Source organism: Schistocerca americana, chromosome 1, assembly GCF_021461395.2.
Source record: "Schistocerca americana isolate TAMUIC-IGC-003095 chromosome 1, iqSchAmer2.1, whole genome shotgun sequence".
Classification (NCBI taxonomy): domain Eukaryota; kingdom Metazoa; phylum Arthropoda; class Insecta; order Orthoptera; family Acrididae; genus Schistocerca; species Schistocerca americana.
The window spans coordinates 1,160,118,433-1,160,145,893 of NC_060119.1; the positions used below are offsets into that span (position 1 = coordinate 1,160,118,433).

Consider the following 27,461-nt stretch of genomic DNA (forward strand, 5'->3'; position numbering starts at 1 on the left):
AACTGAGGTTGGAGTGCCGTAATGGTCACGTAAATAAAGAACCATTACAAGCTCCACCACTGAACATGCGCTCAGCCAAGATATCTAAACTCGAAACAGTCTGCAAGAGAGTAGTTGTAGCGACTTATGTGCTTCTACTGCTAGTCACTTGAATTTTTTTGAAGTTCGATCGTGTGTTAGCGAGCGTCAGTGTACATTGCATCTGAACTGAAATTCATGTGTATCACACCGTCATTGGTCTTTTTCAAAGTTAGTTGGCTGCGTTGCAGGTAGCCCTGGCCGTGGACCTGGGAGCTTTCCACGAGGCAGTCCCTGCGCTGGTGCAGAACCCGGAACTGGAACGAGCACGTGTGACGCCGCCGGGGCCGCGGGCCGCTCCAGAGACGGTGACCGCCGAGGTGGAGTCGCTGCTGGAGCCACCGCCGGACGTGGGCCCGGCAGCGGACGCTGGAGCCGACCTGGAGGCCGGCCGGGTGCGGCCCGGAGGACACAAGCAGGCAAGGCGCCTCTCTCTGGCTCGCTGCTGCTATACAGGGTGGTCCATTGATCGTGACCGGGCCAAATATCTCACGAAATAAGCGTCAAACGAAAAAACTACAAAGAACGAAACTTGTCTAGCTTGAAGGGGGAAACCAGATGCCGCTATGGTTGGCCAGCTAGATCGCGCTGCCATAGGTCAAACGGATATCAACTGCGTTTTTTAAAGTAGGAACCCCCATTTTTATTACATATTCGTGTAGTACGTAAAGGAATATGAATGTTTTAGTTGGACCACTTTTTTCGCTTTGTGATGAATGGCGCTGTGATAGTCACAAACATATGGCTCACAATTTTAGACGAACAGTTGGTAATAGTGTGGTGTGCGTACTGTAAGACCTTCAGTACACACACCATCAGATTATTTGACTTGTCGCTCTAACGAAGTAGGCGAGTGTCAGCAATATGTCTCGTGGTCTTATCGTGGCGTGTTTATCTTCTGCCGTTAGGTCAGACGGTAGAAATGCCACTTGCATGCTTAGAGTAGCAGATTGACGGCGACCAACTTTAAACAGAACTAGATTAATTTTCACACACATTTATTAAAATAATAACAAGCATAAAAATTACTTAACTTGGTTCTGGATACTGTTCACAATTGACAATCTGAAGTTCCTTTGGTATTGGTACGTTTATCTTATTCTCACATATATCTCTGATACTTGACAAAAGTTTCTAAACATTTATCTTCATGGCTATGTACAGGAATATGGTGATCTTATTAGGCGCAGACTGAAACTTGACTATAGACTGGTGCAGACAAATGTAGAACTCGTACAGACTGGTACAGACTAATGCGACTGGTACTGATTGGTGCAGACAAATGCAGACTGACTAATCAGAGGTCTGTACACTCGTTATAATACCTCGCGCGTTCATGTATTACTGCGCGAGTGTGATCCGCGAGGAGAAAAGGTTCTACGTTAGCAGCAATTTCATTGGCTGCGTTACATATTAATACGCGGATCGGCGGAAGCAGAATTTGGTCCGTCTCTAGGGGGTGCCATCTCGTAGTGCGGAGTCGGACGAGCGCTGCGCCTGCGCTGTTGTGCTTAGCGGGGCGCGCTCTAGTGGGAAAGTTGTGTACGCCCTGACTATGCTGAACTATGTACACAACAAATAGGTAGGTTTTTTAAATTAAATACAAAACATCGGTACGTTTGAACATTTTATTTCGGTTGTTCCAATGTGATACATGTACCTTTGTGAACTTATCATTCCTGAGAACGCATGCTGTTACAGCGTGATTACCTGTAAGTATCGCATTAATGCAATAAATGCTCAAAATAATGTCCGTTAACCTCAATGCATTTTGCAATACGTGTAACGACATTCCTCTCAACACCGAGTAGTTCGCTTTAATGTTCGCACATGCATTGACAGTGCGCTGACGCATGTTGTCAGGCGTTGTCGGTGGATCACGATAGCAAATATCCTTCAACTTTACCCACAGAAAGAAATCCGGGGAAGTCATATCCGGTGAACGTGCAGGCCATGGTATGGTGCTTCGATGACCAATCCTACCTGTTATGAAAAGTGCTATTCAATACCGCTTCAATCGCACGTGAGCTGTGTGCCAGACATCCATCATGTTGGAAGTACATCGCCATTCTGTCATGCAGTAAAACATCTTGTAGTAACATCGGAGAACATTACGTAGGAAATCAGCATTCATTGCACCATTTAGATTGCCATCGATAAAATGGGGGCCAATTATCCTTCCTCCAATAATGCCGCACCATACATTAACCCGCCAAGGTCGCTGACGTTCCACTTGTCGCAGTCATCGTGGATTTTCCGTTGCCCAATAGCGCATATTATGCCGGTTTACGTTACCGCTGTTGGTGAATGACGCTTCGGCGCTAAATAGAACGTGTGCAAAAAACCTGTCATCGTCGCGTTATTTCTTCTGTGCCCAGTGGCAGAACTGTACACGACGTTCAAAGTCGTCGCCATTCAATTCCTGGTGCATAGAAATATGGTACGGGTGCAATCGATGTTGATGTAGCATTCTCAACACCGACGTTTTTGGAATTCCCGATTCTCGCGCAGTTTGTCTGCTATTGATGTGCAGATTAGCCGCAACAGCAGCTAAAACACCTACTTGGGCATTATCATTTGTTGCATGTCGTGGTTGACGTTTTACATGTGGCTGAACACTTCCTGTTTCCTTAAATAACGTAACTATCCGACGAAAGGTCCGGACACTTGGATGATGTCGTCCAGGATACCGAGCAGCATACATAGCACATGCCCGTTGGGCATTTTGATCACAATAGCCATACATCAATACGATATCGACCCTTTCCGCAATTGGTAAACAGTCAATTTTAACACGGGTAATGTATCACGAAGCAAATACCGTCCGCACTAGCGGAATGCTACGTGATACCACGTAGCTATACGTTTGTGACTATTACAGCGTCATCTATCACAAAGCGAAAAAAGTGGTCGAAGTAAAACATTCATATTCCTTTACGTACTACACGAATATGTAATAAAAAATGGGGGTTCCTATCTAAAAAAAACGCAGTTGATATCCGTTTGACCTATGGCAGCGCCATCTAGCTGGCCAACCATAGCGCCATCTGGTTTCCCCCTTCAAGCTAGACAAGTTTCGTCCTTTGTAGTTTTTTCGTTTGACGCTTATTTCGTGAGATATTTGGCCCGGTCACGATCAATGGACCACCCTGTATAGTCTGGTAAACTCGTGAGCGATCACGCGATTCCGCACTCTACCCACCCAGCTACGACACAAGGTGCTTCTACAGGCTGTTCCACAACGTTGTACCGGCCCTTCCGTGGAGCTCACTTTAAATCAGTGACGACGCAGTGCCTACTTACGTCCGGGCTGCGTTGACACTGGCGTCCAAAATTAGAGCAACAAACCGCTATTTCCCCGTCTTGCATCTAATTACTTTATAATCTTACAAACTGTCAACAGATGTCCTTACGACTGTGTTCTCCCCGGAAGATTGTATTCCGATCAACGATGACGTCATGGCACCTATCAAACGGGCTAGAGTTTACCGGGTAGTCCCACAGCCACAATTGCTGTGTATACAGTCACTGACGGTGTACTATGGCACAGAGAAGACGCCTACCAGACTACCAGACACTCTACGGTGAAGGGCCGTAGGAAGAATGGAAGCAGGATAGTCGCAAACTGATGTGGCCTAATGGCTTAGTGAGACTCGTTCTGTTGTATTTCAGTTGTGGCGATAGTTTATGGAGACCGAAACTGTATCCCGAAGACCAGGCTAGAGCCGACCACGAGTGAAATCAGAAAGAGAGGACCGTTATTTGGCTATACGCACACGACGGTGCCGCCTTAGTACTACACGGCAACTGGCATCTGACCTCGCCGCATCCACTGGAGGTGTTGTACCAAGGCAAATGGTGTACGGAGCAGAGTGGCGTTTTTTGTCGGAGACCTGCTAAACTTGTACCTCTGACGCCTCTTCACAGAAAGGAACGTCTAGAGTGGAGTTGTCAACGTGAAAACTGCACAGTCGAACAATGGGCCAATATTCTTTTCACTGATGAGTCCCGATTTGATCTTGAGAGTGATTCTAGGCGGATTCGCATCTGGAGGAAACGTGGAACACGATTTTGGGACCTAAACATTGTGGAAAGAGACTGATATCGGGGAGAATCCGTAATGATGTGAGCAGGAATTACGTTGACCGCTCGAACACCACTTCATCAAATTGTACGGGTGAATCGCAAGGTGTAAATGCTGTCAGATAACATCACGAGATCTCGGGACCTCATGTACTGCTGTTGCGAAGTGCCGTGGGACCAGACTTCGTACTGATCGACGATAATGATCGATCTCGTATAGCACAGATGGTTGGTGTTTTCTTGCAGACGGAAGATATTGCTGCATGGAGTGGCTTCCTCGCTTCCCCGATCTGAACCCCATGAGCACGTCTGGGATGCGCTTAGGCAGACGGATTGCATCATATCAGCATCCATCAATCATCTCCAAGACTTGGAAGCAGCTCTGCAGGAAGAATGGGCGTTACTGCCTCAACAAAAAATTGATGACATCGTTCACAGCATGCCTCCGCGTTGTTAGGCCTGTATTGCTGCCAGAGGTTGTCACACCGCATACTGAACACATTAATCAGTTGTCAGAATGTGTGTGCGAATCCGTTAAGTTGGGAAAAAGGAGAACATTTATGTCTGCTGTTATGCTTGTAGCAGTTGTTTAAGATCTGAATTCTTTACATTGCTTTTGCTTTACTACCACCGGTTTATACTGTTTTGTGGCAAAATAAATGCAACCTTGCAAAATTTTCGTTTGTTGCTGTGATTTTGGACACCACGAATGAGTGAACATTATACGGAACGCAGAAGGCGATTTTCATCTGAAACACAACGTTGTAGAGTAAATTACATTAACGTACGAACGGACGTCATAAATAAGGATTCGTATATCTACTGCAAGTATAGAACACAATGCTTTTCATCTAAATGCAGGTTCGCCTACTATCTGCTCCTATACCGATCGATATATTTCGATATTCTGTAGAACATAACGCTCATCTTTTTTTTCCGCTGAGAAGTGAGAAGTAGGAGTTTTCTTTCAAGAGCTGTATTCAAACACAAGAGTTCTTACCGTAAGAGGAAAGTCCAAAAATTAACGAGAAATTCGTAATTTAGGGCGTTGTAATTGTCCGATTCATACGAATTCTTCGTCATTGTGTTTGGTAAGCATTCTGAAAACTATGTGTACAATATTAGCCACATCGTATGTTTAGTCTATTGTCAGCTGTCAAGAAGGTTACATGCGTTTTGATAGCGTAGACAATTATTTATTTTGTATAAAGGTGGATCGAATAATCTTAATTAAATTTTGAAATATGAAAGAAATAAGGACATTAAAGTTTTACAAATGTTAAATACGGTAAATACGGGGTGTTCAAAAAGTCTCTCCTCAGTGCCGTATGATTGTTAGCCGCGCGTGCCGTATGCCGCAGTGAATACAGCGAAATGAAACTCAGTGAAATACGAGATCAATTCGTCTAATCATGTTTCCAAACACAACCTATAGCATTTCTTCTGTAACAGAAGCAATGAAAGTGGATATTGCAGTTTTCAATTCATCGATGGATTTTGGATGGTTTTTATAGACAGTTGCTTTCGCTGCACTTCAGAAGAAAAAAGTCGGGTTGTGTTAGGTCAGGCGATCGTGGAGGCCAAAGGCCCTGTAAAATAATGCGATCACCAAACACATCAGCAAGTAGTGACATTGAAACGCGAGTTGTGTGCGCGGTTGCACCATCTTGTTGAAACCACGCCTCACCAGTGAAAAACGTTTCATTAAGAATATCCGTTCCATTTTGTTGAACGAAATTTTTGAACCATTGACAATAACGCAGTCTCTTGCCATTATCAGAATTTTTCAGTTATTGCACGACTGTCACTTTCTAATTTTTCCCTTACAGCTGTGTGGGCCGTTCCGACACTAACATCGATTTCCTGGGCGAGTTTTCTTATTGACTTGTTCGGACTCATGGACATTTCGGTTCTAGGCGATTCAGTCTGGAACCGCGTGACCGCTACGGTCGCAGGTTCGAATCCTGCCTTGGGCATGGATGTGTGTGATGTCCTTAGATTAGTTAGACTTAAGTAGTTCTAAGTTCTAGGGGACTAATGACCACAGACGTTAAGTCCCATAGTGCTCAGAGCCATTTGAACCATTTTTTCATGGACATTTTATCGGAAATATCGAGTAGTTTATCCTCAGACAAAACGCTAGGACGACCAAGTCTCGGTGCATCTGTCACTGAACCCGTACTTCGAAATTTGTTAATCAAGTCTCGCACAGTATCGCGATGTGGGAGTGTTGTCCCCGGGAAAACTGAATTAAATGTTTGACAAAATGAAACTGTGTATTTACCGCCAGCTTTGAACACTTGTTCCACTAAAAACACACGTTCTTCTATGGTTAGCATTTTAGCAGTGACAAAAACGAAACAAACGAACAAAGGAACTAAACTCAAACGTTCACGTCAACACGTAACGACACACACCAACGATACTACTAACGCTGGCTGAGACGAACGGAAACGTGACTTGTTGGGAGAGTCCACTTGAAGGGAAGTAACCCAGGTAGGCGAACAATCATACGGCACGCTCGGCTAACAATCATACGGCACTGCGGAGAGACTTTTTGAACACCCCGTATTTCTTTTAGTGAGTCTGCTATGATTGAAACAAGGGTTTACAAGCCGTGGCGGTATAAGATTTTTGAAGATGACGAGCGCCCTGGACACCCCAGCACATCAGCCAGTGAATTCATGGAAATAGTTAAAGAAATGACTAAGAAGAGTCGCCAAATTACAGTCAGAGAAATCGCTACCGGTGTTGGCATATCAACTGGTTCATGCTATGCTGTTGTTTCAGATGTTCCGGGCTAAAAAGCCGTTCAGTTTTGACAAAAACTGCGGTGAATGCAATTTGCTCAGGAGTCGCCAGATGAAGGCAACAACTATGAAGAACTACTGAAGCTGGCCGTAACTGGTGATGAAACATGGGGTTACGGGTATGACGAAACTAAGGCTCAGTCGTCGCAGGTGAAGCGTTCTGGATTGCAAAGGCTGACTTTTGTATAAACTTCATCCCTTAGATTGTGGCTGGAAATATTCTCTAACTGTTCTTTTTTAGTTGACTTCTTAATATAAGCTGCAATTAGGTTAGAGACGACCGAAAGGTCTTCACCCCGTGCATACCACTTCTTATTGTGGACATTTTCCTGCGATTGTAGTACGCTTATCCATTGTGCTGAACAATTAAGTATATCACTGAATATACACTGAATAGCCAAAGAAACTGATATAGGTATGCGTATTCAATTACAGGGATATGTAAATAGGCAGAATATGCCGCTGCCCTCGGCAACGCCTACATAAGACAACAAGCGTCTGGCGCAGTTGTTAGATCGGTTACTGCTGCTGCAATGGCAGGTTATCGAGATTTAAGTGATTCTGAATGTGGTGTTATAGCGATGGGACACAGTATATCCGAGGTAGCAATGAAATGAGGATTTTCCAGCACGTCTATTTCACGAGTGTGCAGTGAATATCAGGAACCCGGTAAAACATCAAATCTCTGACATCGCTGCGGCCGGAAAAAGATCCTGCAAGAACGGGACCAACGACGACTGAAGAGAATCGTTCAACGTGACACAAATTGCTGCAGATTTCATTGCTAGGCCATCAATAAGTGTCAGCGTGCAACCCATTCAACGAAGCATCATCGACATGGGCTTTCGGAGCCGAAGGCCCACTTCTTCCACTGATGACTGTACGACACAAAGCTAAAAAGCCTCGCCTGCGACTGTCAACACCGACATTCGACAGTTGTTAACTGGAAACAAGTTAGTTTCAGTTAGATTAAGTAGTTGTAAGCCGAGGGACCGATGACCTCAGCAGTTTTGTCCCGTAGGAACTTACCACCACCACCACCACCCACCTGATCATTGGAATATGGGTGCGAGTGCGGTGCAGGGTGGACATAGGCACTGTGTCCAGTGTTGTGTAGGCTCCAGTATGAGGGAGGCAGGTTATGGTCATCACATATGCTATGCCCTGAACATCAGACTCTGGACGCAGGTGCCGTGGACAGGGTGCACACAAGCACTTTGTCTGGTGTTGTGCCAGTTACAGTATCGGAAATGCGGGCTACGATCATCAGATATGCTGTACTCTGACCATCGACTCTGGAGGCAAGTGCTGTACGGGGTGGACACAGGCACTGTGTTTGGCATTGTGCGGCTTTCAGTATCAAGGAAGCAACCTCTGACCGTCACATATGCTGTGCCATGTTCATCAGACTTTGGATGCGAGTGCTGTGGATGGTGGTACAAGCACTGTGCCTGGCGTTGTGTGGGTTCCAGTATCAGGGAGGCAGTCTTTCATCACCACATACACTGTGCCCTGAACATCAGACTTTGGATGCGAGTGCTGTACAGGGTGGACATGAGCGCTGTGACTGGTGTTGTGCAGGTTCCAGCATCAGGGATGCCGGCTATAATCACCACATATGCTCTACCCTGATCATCAGACTCTGTATGCAAGGTCTGTAAGCAGTGTACATAGGCACTGTGTCTGCTGTTGTGCGGGTTCCAGTATCAGGGAGGCAGTTTCTCATCACCACATACACTGTGCCCTGAACATCAGGCTTTGGATGCGAGTGCTGTACAGGGTGGACATGAGCACTGTGACTGGTGTTGTGCCGGTTCCTGCATCAGGGATGCCGGCTATAATCACCACATATGCTGTACCCTGATCATCAGACTCTGTATGCAAGGTCTGTAAGCAGTGTACATAGGCACTGTGTCTGCTGTTGTGCGGGTTCCAGTATCAGGGAGGCAGTTTCTCATCACCACATACACTGTGCCCTGAACATCAGGCTTTGGATGCGAGTGCTGTACAGGGTGGACATGAGCACTGTGACTGGTGTTGTGCCGGTTCCTGCATCAGGGATGCCGGCTATAATCACCACATATGCTGTACCCTGATCATCAGACTCTGTATGCAAGTTCTGTAAGCAGTGTACATAGGCACTGTGTCTGGGGTTGTGCGGGTTCCAGTATCAGGGAGGCAGTCTTTCATCACCACATACACTGTGCCCTGAACATCAGGCTTTGGATGCGAGTAATGTACAAGTGGTACAAGCACTGTTTCTGGCGTTGTGTGAGTTTCAGAACCAGGGAGGTAGGTTCTGATCACCACGTACATTGTGCCCTGATCATTAGACTTTCAACTCAAGTGCTATACAGGGTGGATACTAGCGCTGTGTCCAGCGTTTCTGCATTTTACCATTCATGGAGGGAAGCTCCAACCACCACACATGCTGCATCCTGATCACTGAACGTTGACAGATGATGTGTCGGCTGTAGTCGAACTAAGAAGAGTTTTGACAGGTAATACAGACAATTTAGATGGGAAAATAACATTGTGACACACAATATGAAGGGGAATTATGCCATGCAGCAGTTGGGTTTTGGCGCCAAGTGTGTCTTAACTTATAAGTTAGACCAGTAACGCCAAAAAGTGAGCCACATGTGTTTTAACTGTTGTATAATAAATCATTAAATATTTTGATAGACAATACTAACAATTCTGACATGGAAATAACATCCAAGTACTTAATTTGAGGGTCCATTGTATCTTGCACTCAGTGGGTGCAAATATTGAATCAATGTCAGGTAAGTCACACCAGTAGTGCCAATAACTAATCCATGTGTGTTTTGGTGCAAAGATAAACTCTTGTGCACAGTCCAGATATCGAACTATGAGAACAAGTTGGCCTGTGCAGAACATATTGTTTGGCTATTTCATTGTTCATGCTCGTAAAATTTGGGTTTGTAATTGGGAGAACAATATGTGCGTTTGTGCATGTGTGTGTGTGTGTGTGTGTGTGTGTGTGTGTGTGTGTGTGTGTGTGTGTGTGTGTGTGTGTGTGCGTGTAAGAGTGACTGCTAAGTTCTCTGGCGACACATCAACCATACAGCTGTGTACCTTGGGTTTCCACAGCTCTGGTTCCCAGACAACACTTTCTCTGGAGCTCAGACAAAAACGATCTGTAGTATCGCACATATACGTCGTGTTGTCTACAGCTGAGCCTCTAGCAGCTGCTCCAGTGCTATGTGGCGCCAACTTCGCCATCAGAGGCAGGAGCATCGCTGCAAACAGCACTGCCATTGTGGCACTATCTCACTTCCATGACTCACGTGCCTCTCCATCGGTATCTCAATCACTGTATGAGTAAGTCACTGACCAATAGCTCTGCAGTCAGTTCAGACTCTGGGCTTTATGGTGATCATGCTTAGCTTTTCCTCAGCTGACCAAACACACTCCATATCCGAGGCTCTGCGATACCTGCACTTATCGGAGTCCACTACAGTTCACTGGTTTGCAGAACTTTGTCTCTGACTTGTCTCTGAGCTAACTGCCTCGTAGGCCACTATCACCACGGATTTCTTCCACAGACGAACGCCCTACGCAATGCCATTGACTACCATCAAGGACAGCCCATTGCCATGTTGGTGATATCCTGCTAGGACAATCCAGTGTTTCAGTGGTGAACCATCAGACTGAACTGAGTACTTTCGAGTCTGTTTCCAAGAAACTGTTCTTATACCTTGTTTGTTAGATGTAACAAAGCTCCATTGCTCTTGACTTCCTCGGAATGTAGTGTTTTCTTCTTCTCAGCTATGAACACTAAAATGGCGCTGAGGACTACTGTTGCTCTTTCATGTTCACCCTAAAACGTTTGTTCCCTCCTTGAGACACACTACAATGGCAACAAAGATCGACATTTGTACCATCATTGTCCCACACTACAGTATCGATGAGCATGAACGTTTGTGCCCGCCTTGTCTCTATAGTCGCAATGAGAACCTAAGTCTGTAAAGATCAGTCACAGTCTGCAATACCAGCGTTCAAAGATTCAACGTTCTTGTCCCCAATACAGCAGCAGCGAGGATAAGTGGCTTAGGAATTAAGTCCCAAAAGTGACTAGCGTCCCTGTGCACTACTTTGGACTGATGCTGATACTTTATCGCCTCACAAATTTGTTCTCAACTCTTGCTCTTTCTGTTCAGTTTCTCCTTGCTTATTCTGATACTAATAACTACCGCATACCTCAGCTCCTTAATCCAGAAAAAAGACCTTGCTACCCCATCCTGCGTCCACTTTTGGGACCTTTGCAATGTTTATTGTGACAATTTTCATGCCTGAGAGCGCACTCTACATTCTGCAGCATTTTCCTTGAGGCCTATCCATTTCCTTTCTCTCTTTCCTAGAGTTCATCTGCACATTAAACATTTCACAGTATATTCCACGTTGCTCTTTGACATGTTATACATTCTGTGGTTACCTCTACACTGCCCCTCGACATCTTAAAAATTGTGCAGTGTCCACCACGCTATTCCTCGTCACATTCTGGTCCTTCATTCTTTTCTACATAGTGTGCACTCGGCACTCCCGCCGCCATACGTCCTTTCCACTCTTCCCAGGCACAGCATCTTTCCACATTTACATTAATCCTTGCTCGCATGCTGTTTCCTTCTCTCTTCCGTTCCTCTGGCAGCACTAGCATCTCCAATGGCACCACCGCCTCCAAAAGCACCATTGCTCCAACGGCACCTTCACCTCCTGCAGTATCTTTGCCTCCAGTAACACCTTTGCCTGCAGTGGTACCATCATCTTCAAGGGATCATCGCCTCCAGCGGTCGATTGCCTTCAATGGACCATCACTTCCGGCATCATGTCAGAGCTCTTCTTCATCCTACCGGTCTGGACTTTTGCAAGTCCTTCACCTCTGGTTATACCTACCTCCTACTCATCCTTGCACCATTCTGCAGGATCTCACACGCTTTTACTATCATCCTCTTCTTCTTCCTCCCGAAAATGCCAATGATCCACACACTGCTCAGTCCCCGCCTGGTCATCTTTTCAGGACTCCTCATGTGGGAGGCAAAGCGTGCAGCCACAGGGTCTTCTTGTGCTGTCCAGAGCTGCAGCTGTACCTCATCTGTGTACTCCAGTTGGGCTATCAGCAGGACTTCCCTAGTCCTCCAGTTATGCACTCCTGAAAATAACAATGTAAACCCAGGGCAATGCTGGACCAAGCTTACATGATGATGACATCGTGTCTCCGTCATCTACCACCAGCGGCCAGCTTCACCCTCCAAGATGTCGCATGTTTGCCCCTACCAGTTCTTGTCTGATACAGATCCATTTGTTGCAGTCGCATTCAAGCCACCCACTTTTGGCCAGCGCTCCATGAATGTGGCACGCTTCCACTGTGCCAACCACCCATCACAGGGGCACTCTTCCCGGTTCTGGGGCTCTTCCTCCCTTTATCAGCCATGTCTTCCGCGAGATGGACAAGCCAACTCTTTCTTTAGTGGAAAAGGCAACACACCCATCAACCACATAGTTCTGTACCATGGGCAGAGGCAGCTCTGGACCAGTACCGACACTTCCTCTGGAGCTCAGATGAAAACAATCTGCAGCAACACACGAATTCGCCAAGGCGTTTACAACTGAATCTGCAGCAGGAGCCAAAGTACTGTGTGGCGCCAGCCTCGTCACCAAAGGGAGGAGCACATGCTCAAACAGCACCGCCATCGCGGCAACACTTTCATACATGAGTTTCTTTCTTCCGTGGGTATTCTTCCGGCGCTCGAGTATTTAGGTCGCTGTCTGATCACTCTGCAGTCAGTTCGCACTATCGGCTTTACGTCAGCCGCGCCTATTGGTTCCTCAATTGGAGTTATTTCTCTGAACGCAGTCTATGCCTTCGGCTCTATGCCGTCCGCATCTGATGGTACAAAAATCAGAGTTTTTGCGCCGAGGACACACTAAATCCCATACCTTATGGCAGCCGCACCTAGTGGTCCCTCCATCGGAGTCGACAGCAGCTCACCATTTCGTGGGGCAACGTCGTCAACTCGATTCTGGGCTCACAGCTCCACAAGACACTATCACCATGGGCTTCGTTCACTTACGATCATGTCCGTCCAATGTCAGTGATTATCTATTTGGACATTCTAGTGCTACGCCAGTATGTACCTGCTAGGGCTTTCCACTGTATCAGTGATTAATATGAGACCGAACCGAGTAGTGGAGACTCTCGTTCCAAAAAACTGTTTTCATATTTTTTATGAGACTCATTAATCTGAGCAAATCAATCGTAATACGTTGTTCCCATCAGTTATGTACACGACAGTGATCATGAATCTGTGTGCGTACCGCTGATTCTGATGATGCTGTGTTTTAGGTTCGGCGAAAGCTGACGAAACATGCCCTTCGCCACCCTCGTCACTGCAGCCCTACCTCTCTATTTAGGTAGCCCAAAGATCAAAGGACAGTTTGCGTACTAAATCAGCATTTCATTCCTACTCTCTTGACAATGTTGGTTGAAATATACTCTTTGACACTATGAAGATATCAAGGATAAAGTACAAGGAGCGAAAGGTTATCTAGAACTAGTATAAATCAGACTGCAGGCTTAAGAGTATAATTATTTGAAAGTGAGGAAGTAATTGAGAAGTGACTGATACAGAGTTGTAGGCTACACACGATTTTATTCTAGTATTACTATGAGAAATGATGCTGAGGAAATTAGACTAGGAAATAAGACATTAAAATTAGCAGAGTTTAGCTACTTTGGCAGCAACTGGCAGCTGACGATGGCTGATAGTGTATTTTGCTTGTTATGCTTTTTAGTTGCCCTACCGTTTTTATCTCATACTACACTTCCAATTGGTATGGAGCCATATGCCATAGTAGATGCTCCACTAACCTATTCCTTCCTTTGCCACAGATTTTATATCATTCTAAAGTAAAACGTTAAACGATTCCAGTTTGTCTCTCTCTCTGGTTTGCCCATACCTCATATTCTGTTTGTACAGGACGCTATGCTCCAATCGCATACTTTTATGGACGTCTGCCCTCAGTCCATCTAAATGTTTGATACCGATAGAGCTCGTTTGTTGAAGGGAGTCGTTTTTGCCTCCACGAATCTGCTTATTGTGAATTCTTCCACTTCTTCTACCGCATGTTCCTTAATTTTATATTCAAAGAAAGAACTATACTCTTCTTTTAGTACTCTTCAACTCATTTTCGCTTTCCCTTAATCCGCTATGTTGCAATGTTATTGATTCCATTCAAAAGATTTATCGTCAATCGTAAATCCCATGTCATCTGGGAACCATCAGTGTGGCATCCAAGCCCCTCTCGTTTATTCTACTTTGAAAACTTTCTTGACTTTTTGCATTGTTTCTTCGATATAGAGTTTAACAACTAATTTAAACCCTTCTCCAGGTAGACTTGTTTGTTGTCAACTATCATTTTTATTACTCCGACTTTGGGGCTACTTGTCTGTATCCTTACCTCAGACCCATTTGTTAAATGATTTCCAAAATTTCATTCCACATTATATTGTTGAAGGCTATCTCTGTGTCCACAAACTAGATATTCAGATATTTCTTCATTCTTATTTGGCTTTCTAAGCGCAATGTTGGAAATACTTCTCTGGCATACTTTCACTCCACCAGTTATTCCTCAACAACGTGTGTTGAGACAAATTACCATTGTTTTCTGTTAGTAGCTGTGTGTTTAATCCATGTGTTAACTATCTGTTGCCGTGTCTCTAAGATGTTCTGCAATTATATTGGCACAGGAAATGATGCACGGACTCCGAGACCGCTACGCCGCCTCACACGTTGGCAGACACCACGACATGAACAATGAGGTCAACGCCAGGAGACAAGCTCACCGTCTGTCTGAAGTTGAGGACCTGCAAGGCAAGCCGATAGTCAGTGGCGGTCTAACCGCCGACGTCGAAACCGTACCACAATCAGTGGTTAGCGACGGGAACGACAAACCCTCTACCCCGAGTATTGACGATGATAACGACTTCCTGAGAGAGGATGGATGGAAACCAAAGTCATCACAAAAGGCGGCAGTCCTTGGGGAACATAGTGTCAATGCCAAGAACGTAACAGCAGAGCTGACGAGTGGCACAAACAATAAATCAACTACTCGCAACAGTGCCAACAGTGATGACGACAACGACTTCCTCAGAAGTGACACATGGGAAACTAAAGCCCCACACAAGGCGGATGACCTTGGAGAACCTAATGCCGTAACAACACAGGACGTGAGTGATAGAGACAGCAAAACTCCCCCTCACAACAGCGATAATAGCGATGACAACAACGATTTCCTAAGAGATGACTCATGGGAGCCGAAGCCGGCGCCAGAAGTGAAGGCTCGGGACGACAAGTCCTCCGCTCCTGCCGTTGGCAACAACGAAGGTGACGATTTTCTCAGAGATGACACACCAGAGGCGGTGGCACACAAGGTATCAGCAACAGGCGAAACTAGCAGAGACAACAAAGCGTCTGCTCCACCCTTTGGTAACAATGTTGACGACAATGACTTCCTCAAAGATGACTCACTGGAGACGGTGATCCGTAAGCCAGTTGCCGCTGAAGTCAACACTGGTAGCGCACCAGCACCAAACGTGAATGGCGCGAATGAGAAGTCTTCTGGTGACAGCGGTCGTAAGAGCGATGATGACAACGACTTCCTCAGAGAAGACGACTTGCAGTCGAAACCTCACCCTGCTGGTCAAGCTAGCCTCGATGCCGACGTCGAGAGAGTACCATCATCGGGAGCCCGTGGCAGCGACGACAGCTCCTCCGCTCACAGGGACGGTAACGACGTTGACGACAATGACTTCCTCAGAGACGACGCAGTGGAGGTGGAGCCACAGCAGTATGAACCAGCTGTCCGTGGAGGCCGCAATGCTGACGCGGATACTGCTTATGATGACGAGGATGAATCACCAAATGATAGTCCTCAGGTAAGAGCATTTGCATCTACACAAATACCACGATCACATCATTCATCTCCACTAACAGCCTGGAACAAACTTTTAGATTCAAAATGAAACTGACCCTGAGGACATCATTGAAATGAGCACGGAATCAACAACAACGCTCGTCGTCATCACATCATCACCTTCTTAACAATAAGCACTTTCGAAGTGTTGTGATAATCTGATTTCATTTACTATTCATCTTTCTACTGGTCTTTGGACTACCCACTCTTCAGAAGCTCTGAGGCTGAGACTTCTATAGCAATCTTCTTCGGCTGGCATCACTCACATCGTCTACATGAGACCCCCACTTCTAGTAATGTTCCGAGGCCGCACAATGACATCGATTGTCGTACACGTTTGTTTGGTATTCTTGAACCTAAAGTCCGTTACACGAAGGCTATTCTAACACCCCACCCATCACTTATCTGGTTTTGGTGTGTGTTCACCGAGGTAATTAACTAACAGATCAACAGAGAGTGCAAAACTGCCGCAATGTCGGATAACGCAAAGAAAGTAATAAGGCCCTGTGACTCCTGATTGAACTGCGGTGGCAGTGTTGACAGTGATTCAGAATTGATCCCTTTTAATTAAAAAAGGGTGCACATTGATGTTATATTCAGCTATTGAACACCAGATGCAAATGTTGAACATAAAATTAATTAAGAAAGTGACTTGGGATTTAAACTACTTGATTGAAAACAGATGCAGTCGATTAGCACAGATTTATTTTAACTCACGACCTTCAATCATCACATTACATGATTCTCCTAACAGGCAGTGGTAATAAATTGCGTTTGCGTGGAGCAAAGCGCGATAAATCAAAAGTAATTCCTATCGACTGACCCAGGCGTAATGTGAATTGCGAGAAGAATTCTACAATACACGGCCCATGAAACCCTCGTGGAAACTTTGCCGACGTGATCCAACAAATTAATCAGTGGCTGGAGCGGGCACAATATCACCGAATTCAGCGTAGTGGGGCGTCGTCATTGTGGACATCGATCGACCTCGTGGTGCAGCAAGGCTGCACTCGTCTATTCACTTCTAGCTATCTTGCTCAGTACATAGCTGAACAAAAACTTTCTGTCTCCAAGCTCAATCGTTCTGTTTGCTAAGTCCTAAACTGCAGAGATGCGCACTCTCTCTCAGGCAAGCTGAGTAAAGAACGCCACGTCCGCACTCTAGGCAAGCTGGGAATGGAAGACCTCTACGGGGACTTCTCCCAGTCCGCTCTTCGCCTCGGTTTCCTGTCCAGCAAAATCACTTACACCAATTGCAGTGGAAGTCGCGTTAATTATGCGTCGCTTCCCAGCACCGACCAATGCCTGCTCTGGGAAGTGAACAAATTCCCACAAAATTTCCCTTCCTCTCAACCTCTGCTATATAGCTCCTCCCAGGTCACTCATCAAGGTTAGCATCTTCACAAAACACCAATTTTTCCGGAATTCTGACTCCCAGGAGAGTACTTCAAATTCCTTGGTCCTATGTTCCCATCGGAGGCCGGCACATTTCATTCTGTCGATCTTCACCTGATTTACTTCAGACTCTGCGGACCATGAATTCAGCGTGAAGTTGCTATAGTCACGAACACGCATATTTTGGCCTCTGTTTAATGCTCCACCGTAGCTTTGCGCGGCTTACTCACATGTTTCACTGAAAATGGGACGACGGACATTTATCAACAGGTGTACAAGTTCTCCATCTGCTTCCCGGTACACCAGCATGGGGTCAACCACCTACTCACTGTCACTCTTCTTAAGGCAGTGGGAGGCCGCACCCCATTACCGCTTTCTCAGAGCTTCAGCCGCCCTAAGCTGCCTATTGTCGCTTCCCTTCGCCGCTCCCCAGCCGGCCATGGTCAACTCTGTATACTTCCCTGCGATAAACTAGCCTCCAGTAAATCGACGCATTTCCACAAAGTTTTCATGTCGTGTGAATTACTTTAAAACCATCAACCGACATTAATTATTCCAATACGTCCATACTATACCCTCTACAAGATGCACTGTGCCTTGTCAGTCATTTTTGTTCAGCCCTACTGTTCGCTCAACGTGAGTTAGGTGATATTTAATCACTTCATGTAAGGGGCATGGTTCTTGCCATCTTACACTATTAATAAGAATTCTCTCTGAATATTACACTCTGCAGAGGAATGTTGTCCGTTTTGAAACTTCTGATGGATCTATAAGCCGAACCAGGACATAAACCCGGAAAATTGATTTCTGTGGGCAGTATTCTTACCAGATGAGTTATCCGAGCATGACTCATGGCTCCCCCTCGGCCCTTTATTTTGCCAGCATCTCTCTTCCACAGTCCAAGGTTTCGGGTTCGATTCCCGGTACAGTATATAGTTTTAATCTCCCAGATATTTTCCATAACAAACCTCTCGTGCAAGTTGATAAGGTTATCTTCCTCGGCTGAACATGTAAGCTTTGCGGAAAAAACATAGATTCAAAGCTATAATTTGCCACAAATTCATCTCCATGTCCTCTATATTAGGGCGCACAGGTGTTCAACGCAGCCTAAGGAGTAAAAACTTGCCACCTGGGAAGGATGGGGAAGGAAGTCGATCGTACCATTTCACAAGAATCATTCCTTCATTTACTTGAAGCGTCATAGGGAAATTACGGAAAACCTAAATCAGGATGACCGAACGCACGTTTGAACTGTCGCCCTGCCATATGCAAGTTAAGTGTGCTAACCACTGCGCCACCTCGCTCAGTCTATATACATTAGTGTCCAAAATTAAAGCAACAAACGGAAATTTTGCAAAATTGTGTTTATTTCACCACAGAACAGAATAAAAAGGTGATAACAAAGTAGAAACAATGTAAAGAATTCAGAACATAAACAAATGCAACATGCACAACGGTAGACAAAAATGTTCTTAGTTTTTCTCAAATTAACGGATTTGCACAGAACATTGTGACAACTGGTTAAGGTGCTCAGTACGGGATGTGACCACCTCTGGCAACAATACAGTCCTGATAACGATGGGGCATGCTGTGAATTATGTCATCAGTCTCATTATGAGGCAATAACGCCAATTCTTCCTGCAGTGTTGGTCGCAGTCTTGGAGAGTGGTTGTTGGATGCTGACGATATGCAAGCCGACTTCCTAATGCATCCCAGACATTCTCTACGGAATTCAAATCGGAAAAGCGAGCAGGCCACGCCATGCATACAATATCTTCCGTTTCCAAGAAAACATTAACCACGCGTGCTCTATGAGATCGAGCGTTATCGTCCATCAGTACCAAGTCTGGACCCACAGCACTTCGCAACAACAGCGAATGAGGTCCCAAGATCTCGTCACTATACCTGAAAGCAGTTAAACCTTACCGATTTACCTGTTCAGTTTCATAAAGAAGGGCTCGGGTGGTCAACATAATCCCTACCCACACCATAAGGGAACCTCCTTGATATCTTTCTCTCTCCACAGTGTTTGGTTCCTGAAATCGTTTTCTACGTTCCCTCTAGATGCGACTCCCTTGAGAACAACTCTCCTCCTAGATATCTTTCTCTCTCCACAGTGTTTGGTTCCTGAAATCGTTTTCCACGTTCCCTCTAGATGCGACTCCCTTGAGAACAACTCTCCATACTAAATCAGGACTCATCTGTGAAAAGAACGTTGGCCCATCGTTCGATCGTTCAGGTGGTATGTTGACGGCTCCAGTCTAGATGTTCCCTTATGTGAAGACATGTCACAGGTACCCATATAGCAGATCTCTGACAATAAAGACCACTCTGCTGAAGCCTTCTGTACACCGTTTGCCACGACACAACACGTCCATGGGATGCTGCGAGGTCAGATGCCAGCTGCCGTGCAGTACTAAGGCGCTACAGTCAAATAACTGTCTCCTCTTTCTGATGTCACACGTGGTCTGCTCTGCCCTGGTCTTCAGGATACAGTTTCGGTCTCTATAACCTTTCGCCACTCCCGAGAAAAACAAAACGAGTCACAGTGAGCCTTCGGAGCGCATCAGTTCGCGGCTGTCCTCCTTCCTTTCTTTCTTCGGCTCTCCACCGCTGACAGCCTGACAGGCGTCTTCTCTGTGCCATTCTGCGCCGTCTGTGACTATGTACAAAGCGATTGTGGACTTCGAGCTACCCGGCAAACACTACGTCGTTTCATGGATCCTCTGACGTCATCGTTAGCGTGGTTGTCATTTGATTGCAATGCCATCTTCCGTGCAGAACACTATCGTACGGACATCTGGTTGACAGTTTGTATGATTATATCGTGAATTAGACACAGGACGGGGAAATAGCAGTTTGTTGCTTTAATTTTGGGCACCACTGTATATACTATAACTAAGCGTTGTACTGAGCACAGACATCTCAATATTGTTCATACCAGAACCAAGATTCGCAGTCACGTACGAAAAGCTTCTGTTTCCGGACTCAGTATGTGATGTAGCTCATTTCGACTCTTCTGATAAAACATTCTAACACCAAAAGTTAAGCTACAGGACGGCTGTCGCTGTATAATTTTATTTATTTATTGGTTTCTAGCTTGTAACCCATGTTCACCTATTCCTTGTACATGCTGATGACTCAACCTATGAGCGTATTTAGTTCACTACAGTTGATTTACATATTGTCGTTGTTGTTATGCTGGTGGCTCAAATGGCTCTCAGCACTATGCGACTTAACTTCTGAGGTCATCAGTCGCCTAGAACTTAGAACTAATTAAACCTAACTAACCTAAGGACATTACACACATCCATGCCCGAGGCAGGATTCGAACCTGCGACCGTAACGGTCGCTCGGATCCAGACTGTAGCGCTTTGAACCGCACGGCCACTCCGGCCGGCTTATGGTGGTGGGTTTCAGTCCCTCAAGACTGGCTGGATGGAGCTTTCCACGCTACTGTGTCCTGTGCAAGCATCTTCAAATCCGCAAAACTATTGCAGACTGCATCCATTTGAACCTGCTTACTGTATTCTACCTTTGGTTTTCCTCTACAGCTTTTATCCCACACTCTCCCTCCCATTACCAAATTAAATATTCCCTTGACCTATAGTGTCTTGTGTGATGTCCTTAGGTTAGTTACGTTTAAGTAGTTCTATGGCTACGCGACTGATGACCTCAGATGTTAAGTGCCATAGTGCTCAGAGCCATTTGAGCGATTCAATTTGAAAAGAGACTCGTCCGACCAGGCAACATGTTTACAGTCGTCAACAATCCAATGTCGGTGTTGACGTGCCCAGGCGAGGCTTTAATCTTCGTGTCGTGCAGTCATCAAGGCTACACGAGTGCGTCTTCGGCTCCGAAAGCCCGTATCGATTATGTTTCATAGAATGGTTCGCTGACACTTGTTGACGGCCTAACATTGAAATCTGCAGCAATTTGCGGAAGGGTTGCACTTCCGTCACGTTGAACGATTCTCTTCAGTCGTCGTTGGTGCCGTTCTTCCAGGATCTTTTTCCAGCCGGAGATCTGATGTGTTACCGGACTCCTGATATTCACGGTAGACTCGTGAAACGATCGTACGGGAAAATCCATACTTCATCGCTACCTCGGAGATGCTGTGTCCGATCACTCGTGTGCCGACTATAACACCACGTTCAAACGCAACTAAATCTTGATAATATGCCATTGTAGTAGCAGCAACCGATGTAACAACTGCGCCAGACACTTCATGTCTTATATAGACGTTGCGACCGCAGCGCCGTATTCTGCCTGTTTACATCTCTCTGTGTTTGAATAAGCATGCGTATACCACTTACTGTGGCGCTTCAGTAAATATTCCCTTCACTTCTACCCTCGTCTTTTATCTGGTGTCCAAAATTCATCCATCACTTTTAGTATCTAGTCTATCTTGTGTCTTGTGCAAGTCTCATCATCTCTTCATAGCCACTGTAACCTACATCCATTTCCATCGGTTAACTGTAGCCAAGCCTTACTCTCTGTGTGTGTGTGTGTGTGTCTCTCTCTCTCTCTCTCCCTACTACAGAGCGATTTTTTTCCACAGTGTACCAACTCTAGAGATTGATCGATGAGAGGATGTGGAACAAAAAAGATCTAATGAACTTATCTCCGGAAATGCGTGGTTTCCATGTTATAGACCATTTATTCAGTCATATTGTTGTGGACTGGCAAGACAGCCAATCCACAGTGACGGGTAACCGAAAGGCACGCGCTTAAACTCACGCAGCCTGGCGTGAGGTCTGAAACAGGATACGTAATGAATGCTATAAAGAAAGCTACGTAGCTGCTGGAATACTTAACTTTAATCCACAATTGGTGAACATTGGTCTTGTTACTGTACATGCTTCATTAGATACATAGCAAAGGATAAATGGCGCCTTGCTACATCGTAGCAATTGACTTAGCTGAAGGCTATGCTAACTATCGTCTCGGCAATTGAGAGCGTAATTCTCAGTGAACCATGCCTAGCAACGTCGGCTGTACAACTGGGGCGAGTGCTAGTACGTCTGTCTAGACCTGCCGTGTGGTGGCGCTAGGTCTGCGATCACTGACAGTGGCGACACGCGGGTCCGACTTATACTAGCGGACCGCGGCCGATTTAAAAGCTACCACCTAGCAAGTGTGGTGTCTGGCGGTGACACCACACATATATTGTTACAGAGACTGTGGTCTAATATGCGCTGTACCATGCAGCCACAGTTACAGTACGTTGGAAAATGGTTTCCATCCGACTCACCGCATACGTGTCGGCCAGGCTGAATCCGAACAGTGTGAAAGGCAGCATGAATACGCTGCTCTAGTATCTCCACATTTGAAATCGGCTCTCCATTTACGATAATTCTGAGATGGCCCCATAACCAGATATTACACGGGTTGAGATCCGGTGAATGTGCGCCCCATGCAACTGGACTCCCTCGTCCGATCGACCGACCAGGGAAAATACGATTGAGATGTGTCCGGACGTTAACGGTGAAGTCGGCTGGAGCACCATCATGTAGTAGCCACATAACCCTTCGAATCATGAATGGCACTTCTTCCAGCAGAGAAGGCAAAGTCACCCGCAAGAAACGCCGATAGTTCCGGCCTGTTAGGCGACGTGGAAGAAAGACTGGTCGCAAAATACGGTCGCCAATTATCTCAGCCCACACATTCCGGCTGCACCGATGCTGATGATTCGCTGTCACCATACCATGGGGGTTCTGCATACTATCCCACAGATGACTGTTATGAAAGTTGAAGATACCGCTCCGCATAATGGTGGTCATCTATGAAAAGGGTGGATGACACAGATCCCGGAATTGTGATTGCGTGATGAAGAAACCAGTGCCAAAACTGTTCCAGATGTGGAAAGTCTGTCGCTAGTAAGCCCTGCACACGCCGGAAGTGATAAGTGTAGTAACAATTGTCAAGGAGAATGTTCCACGCGGTCTGCTTTATTACCCTGTACTGGCGGACCAATTGCCTGGTACTGACATGGCGTTCGCCATCCACAGTGTTAACCACATTTTCCTCCAAGTCTGGTATCCGAACATTTCGGGGCCGTCCTTCATGATTTCCTGTTTCCTGAAACGACCCTGTCTCGGACAAACGGCGAAACTCTATTGCAAACGTTAAATGCTGTGGTTGTTGTCGCCGGGGCTCGGTCTACTGATAAAACCTTGCTGCTCGCAGCCCGTTGCGATTTGCCTTTCCGTAAGTAAACGCCATGTCGGAAAGCTCTCGATTCCAATACAGAATCATTGCGTACAACGCTGTATCTCATCCACTACAAGGTAAGGCAACAAGAGAAGTGAGTCGGACACAATATTACCAATGACTATGGCAGGAGAGGTCGTTAGGACACGACGGATGAGAAACAGTACCACCTTCTAGGAGGAAACCATGCATACTATAACTGTGGCTGCACGATACAGTGCGTATTGGACTGCAGTATCTGTAACAAAGTATGATTGAATAAATGGCTTCTACTTCTAATAATTTCCGGGTATGCAGCCGGATCCCGTCGACATTCTGCCACGATATTTCGGCCCAGAGACGTCCGGCCATCATCAGGTGAGTACACAACTACTGAAGAGCCCAGGTGCAGTCGCGGTATTTATGCCGAATCTCGCGCATGCGAAATGTACTGGCATCCTACAGCGCATGCGTCAGGTGTTGACATGCGCAGCATAGCCGAGTTGTACGTGCTGCCCTCGGTGGTGAAAATAAAGGTTCATCTAGTCATTGAGTATCGAATGACACTGTCGATTCCGCTGTGATTGTATAATTTTAATAAGAGGATTCCAATTTTTATCCAGCTGAAAGCCGTTGTCACGATTTATAAGATTATTGGCAAGACGTATTTCCACTGATTCCTTGATTACGGAATCCCAAAATCCTGTTATTAAAATTATACAATCACAGCGGAATCGACAGTGTCATTCGATACTCGATGACTAGATGAACCTTTATTTTCACCACCGAGGGCAGCACGTACAACTCGGCTATGCTGCGCATGTCAACACCCTGACGCATGCGCTGTAGGTTGCCAGTACATTTCGCATGCGCGAGATTCGGCATAGATATCGCGACTGCACCTGGGCTCTTCAGTAGTTGTGTACTCACCTGATGATGGCCGGGCGTCTCTGGGCCGAAATATCGTGGCAGAATGTCGACGGGATCCGGCTGCATACCCGGAAATTATTAGAAGAAGAAATACGACGGGAAAATTTCAGAAGTCACATCAAATGGTTTCTAGCTTGGAAAATCGTTCAAATGGCTCTGAGCACTATGGGACTCAACTTCTGAGGACATTAGTCACCTAGAACTTAGAACTAGTTAAACCTAACTAACCTAAGGACATCACACACATCCACGCCCGAAGCAGGATTCGAACCTGCGACCGTAGCGGTCTCGCGGTACCAGGCTGCAGCGCCTAGAACCGCACGGCCACTTCGGCCGGCTTCTAGTATGGAAACCATGCATTTCCGGACATAAGTTCATTAGACCATTTTTGTTCCGTATACTCTCATCGATCAATCGCTAGCGTTTGTACACAGTGGAAAAATCACCCTGTTTAACTCCTCACACTCCCTTCCACTGCCAAGTTGACAATTCATTGATGCCAATGGATGTGTTCTATTAACCGATCCCTTCTTTTAGCCAAGTTATGCCACAAATTTCATTTTTCCCGAATTCGGTTCTGTTTCGCTTCATTGGGTCTTACAAGGGGAGGCCACGTCCGTGACGCCACCACTCGGCAGCAGCCGCTTCATGGTTACAATGGCCACGCACAGATACATATTTGACGACCGAAATTATCTTGCGATTTTCTCAGTAACTCATGAGAAGTACGGGCTACTGCTTACACATTTTGTTGTCCTCATGGAGTACTACGAGTGTACGAAGTTTGCAGTAAATACGCGTTCCAAACGTCGTGGCCTCCCCTTGTTAGACCTACTCATCGTATCTGTGGCATTATTCTGTGACAGGTTATTGTGTTTCAAAAGCTTCTATTTTCGTTTTATCTGAACTATTTACTGTATACGTTTGTGTGTCGTATGAGGCTACAATCCACAAAAATATTTTCAGAAAAGATTCCCTAACACTTAAACGTATGTTAGATGTTACTAAACTCCTCTTTTTCAGAAATGCTTCTCTTGCTACTTTCAATCTGAATTTTATGCGTCTACTGGTTCAAAAATGGCTCTGAGCGCTATGGGACTCAACTTCTGAGGTCATTAGTCCCCTAGAACTTAGAACTAGTTAAAACTAACTAACCTAAGGACATCACACACATCCATGCCCGAAGCAGGATTCGAACCTGCGACCGTAGCGGTCTCGCGGTTCCAGACTGCAGCGCCTAGAACCGCACGGCCACTTCGGTCGGCGCGTCTACTGGGGCCATCGTTACTTATTTTAGTGTAAAGTAGCAAACCTCGTCGACTGATTATACTTTTTCATTACTCAGTCTAATCCTGTTAACATCACCTGATTTAGCCCGATTACGTTGCATTACCGTTGTCTTACTTTTATTGGTGAACATCTTAAAACCTGTTTTGGATACGTTATCCAGTTCTTTGCCGTCTTTGAAAGAACTAAATGTCATCAGCAAACCTCCAAATTTGTATTTCTTTACTCTGAACTTCAAGTTCTTTTCCCAATTTCTTCTGGATTTCTTTCACAGCTTGCTCAATGCAGACGTAACATGCAGGAGAGTTTTCACCCCTGTAGCCTCCCTTCTCTTGCTTTCCTTTCAAGTCCTTTGAATTTTGTAACCACAGTCTACGAAACTTGAGTTTCTCGCGGCACATAAAATGCTCAAACAAGTTGAAGAAATGCAGCCGGATGTCGTCTTCGACAACTGCACATATTTTGACAAGTGCAGCCCGCATCTCGTGGTCGTGCGGTATCGTTCTCGCTTCCCACACCCGGGTTCCCGGGTTCGATTCCCGGCGGGGTCAGGGGTTTTCTCTGCCTCGTGATGGCTGGGTGTTGTGTGCTGTCCTTAGGTTAGTTAGGTTTAAGTATTTCTAAGTTCTAGGGGACTGATGACCATAGATGTAAAGTCCCATAGTGCTCAGAGCCATTTGACAAGTGCATACCCCTTCCATTTTCAAGTCAGTTTCAGGTCTGTTTCGTGGTAGAAGCGACTGCGTTCAAACGTTTTTTTTTTTTTTTTTTTATCTATTGCCGCTTACATAGAGAGTAGATTGGTGCGTAAAGTTCCTAGCCTTATTCCCATAAGTTTAATAAACACAACAGACCCACATAACAGAGGGTTTAGCCATCAATAATATATTTTCCACCACTATTTACAAAAGTCTGCCAACAGTGGGGTACCTTTTCCACTCCGAGAGTTTATAAATTACGTGGTTTTGAGGAGGAGAAGTCTTCGAGCCATGTTTACAGCACTTTTTCATACGAAAAGGACGTACCTTGAAGGTTGTTCGACAGATAGCGGAGAAAGTGAAAATCTGAGGGCGCAAGATCAGGCGAATAAGGTGCGTGCGGATAACTTTCCAATTCAAGTCCTGTATAGCGTTCTTTGTCAGTCTAGCAGAATGCGGGTGGTCGTCATCGTGGAGTATCATCACTTCACGCAGTCTTCCTGGTCTTTGTTCTCGGACTGTGTCTGCAAGACGTCTCACTTGTTGACAATAAATGTCAACAGTGATGATTACATCTCGATGGAACAATTCATAGTACGCCACACCGTCGTTTTTTCCCCAGATACATAACATTATCTTTTGTGGATGTTCACAAATCTTTAATGTTTGGGCTCATCCATTCCATTCTTTTCCTTATGTTAGCGCAAAAGACACCACTACACGTCACCAGTAGCGATACAGGATAGTAGTGGTCGGTGTTGTGCACGAGTCAGTTGATGACGAGTAATCAGGAATGCACATACCGCCACTCGCTGATTTTTTGTTATATTGACTTAGAGCCTGTGGTACACATACACCCCATTTTTGAACCTTCCTCAGTTCATGCAAATGTCGCATGATGGTGGAATTATCACACAGTTCATTACATCTTCCAGTTATCTAGGACAATGATATGGATTATTGTGGGTTAATGCGTTTAAAGGATCTCCCT

The 27,461-nt window shown here is 45.7% G+C and overlaps 1 protein-coding gene across 1 annotated transcript in view; it reads left to right on the forward strand.

The window, feature by feature from the left end:
• LOC124551772 (dentin sialophosphoprotein-like) overlaps window positions 1–27,461 on the forward strand; it is a 151,377-nt gene that overhangs the window by 65,709 nt on the left and 58,207 nt on the right. Inside the window, exons 2-3 of the mRNA XM_047126466.1 lie at window positions 270–497; window positions 14,743–15,930. Coding sequence (XP_046982422.1) covers window positions 270–497; window positions 14,743–15,930 — 1,416 coding nt within the window. The remainder of the gene's footprint in view (window positions 1–269; window positions 498–14,742; window positions 15,931–27,461) is intronic.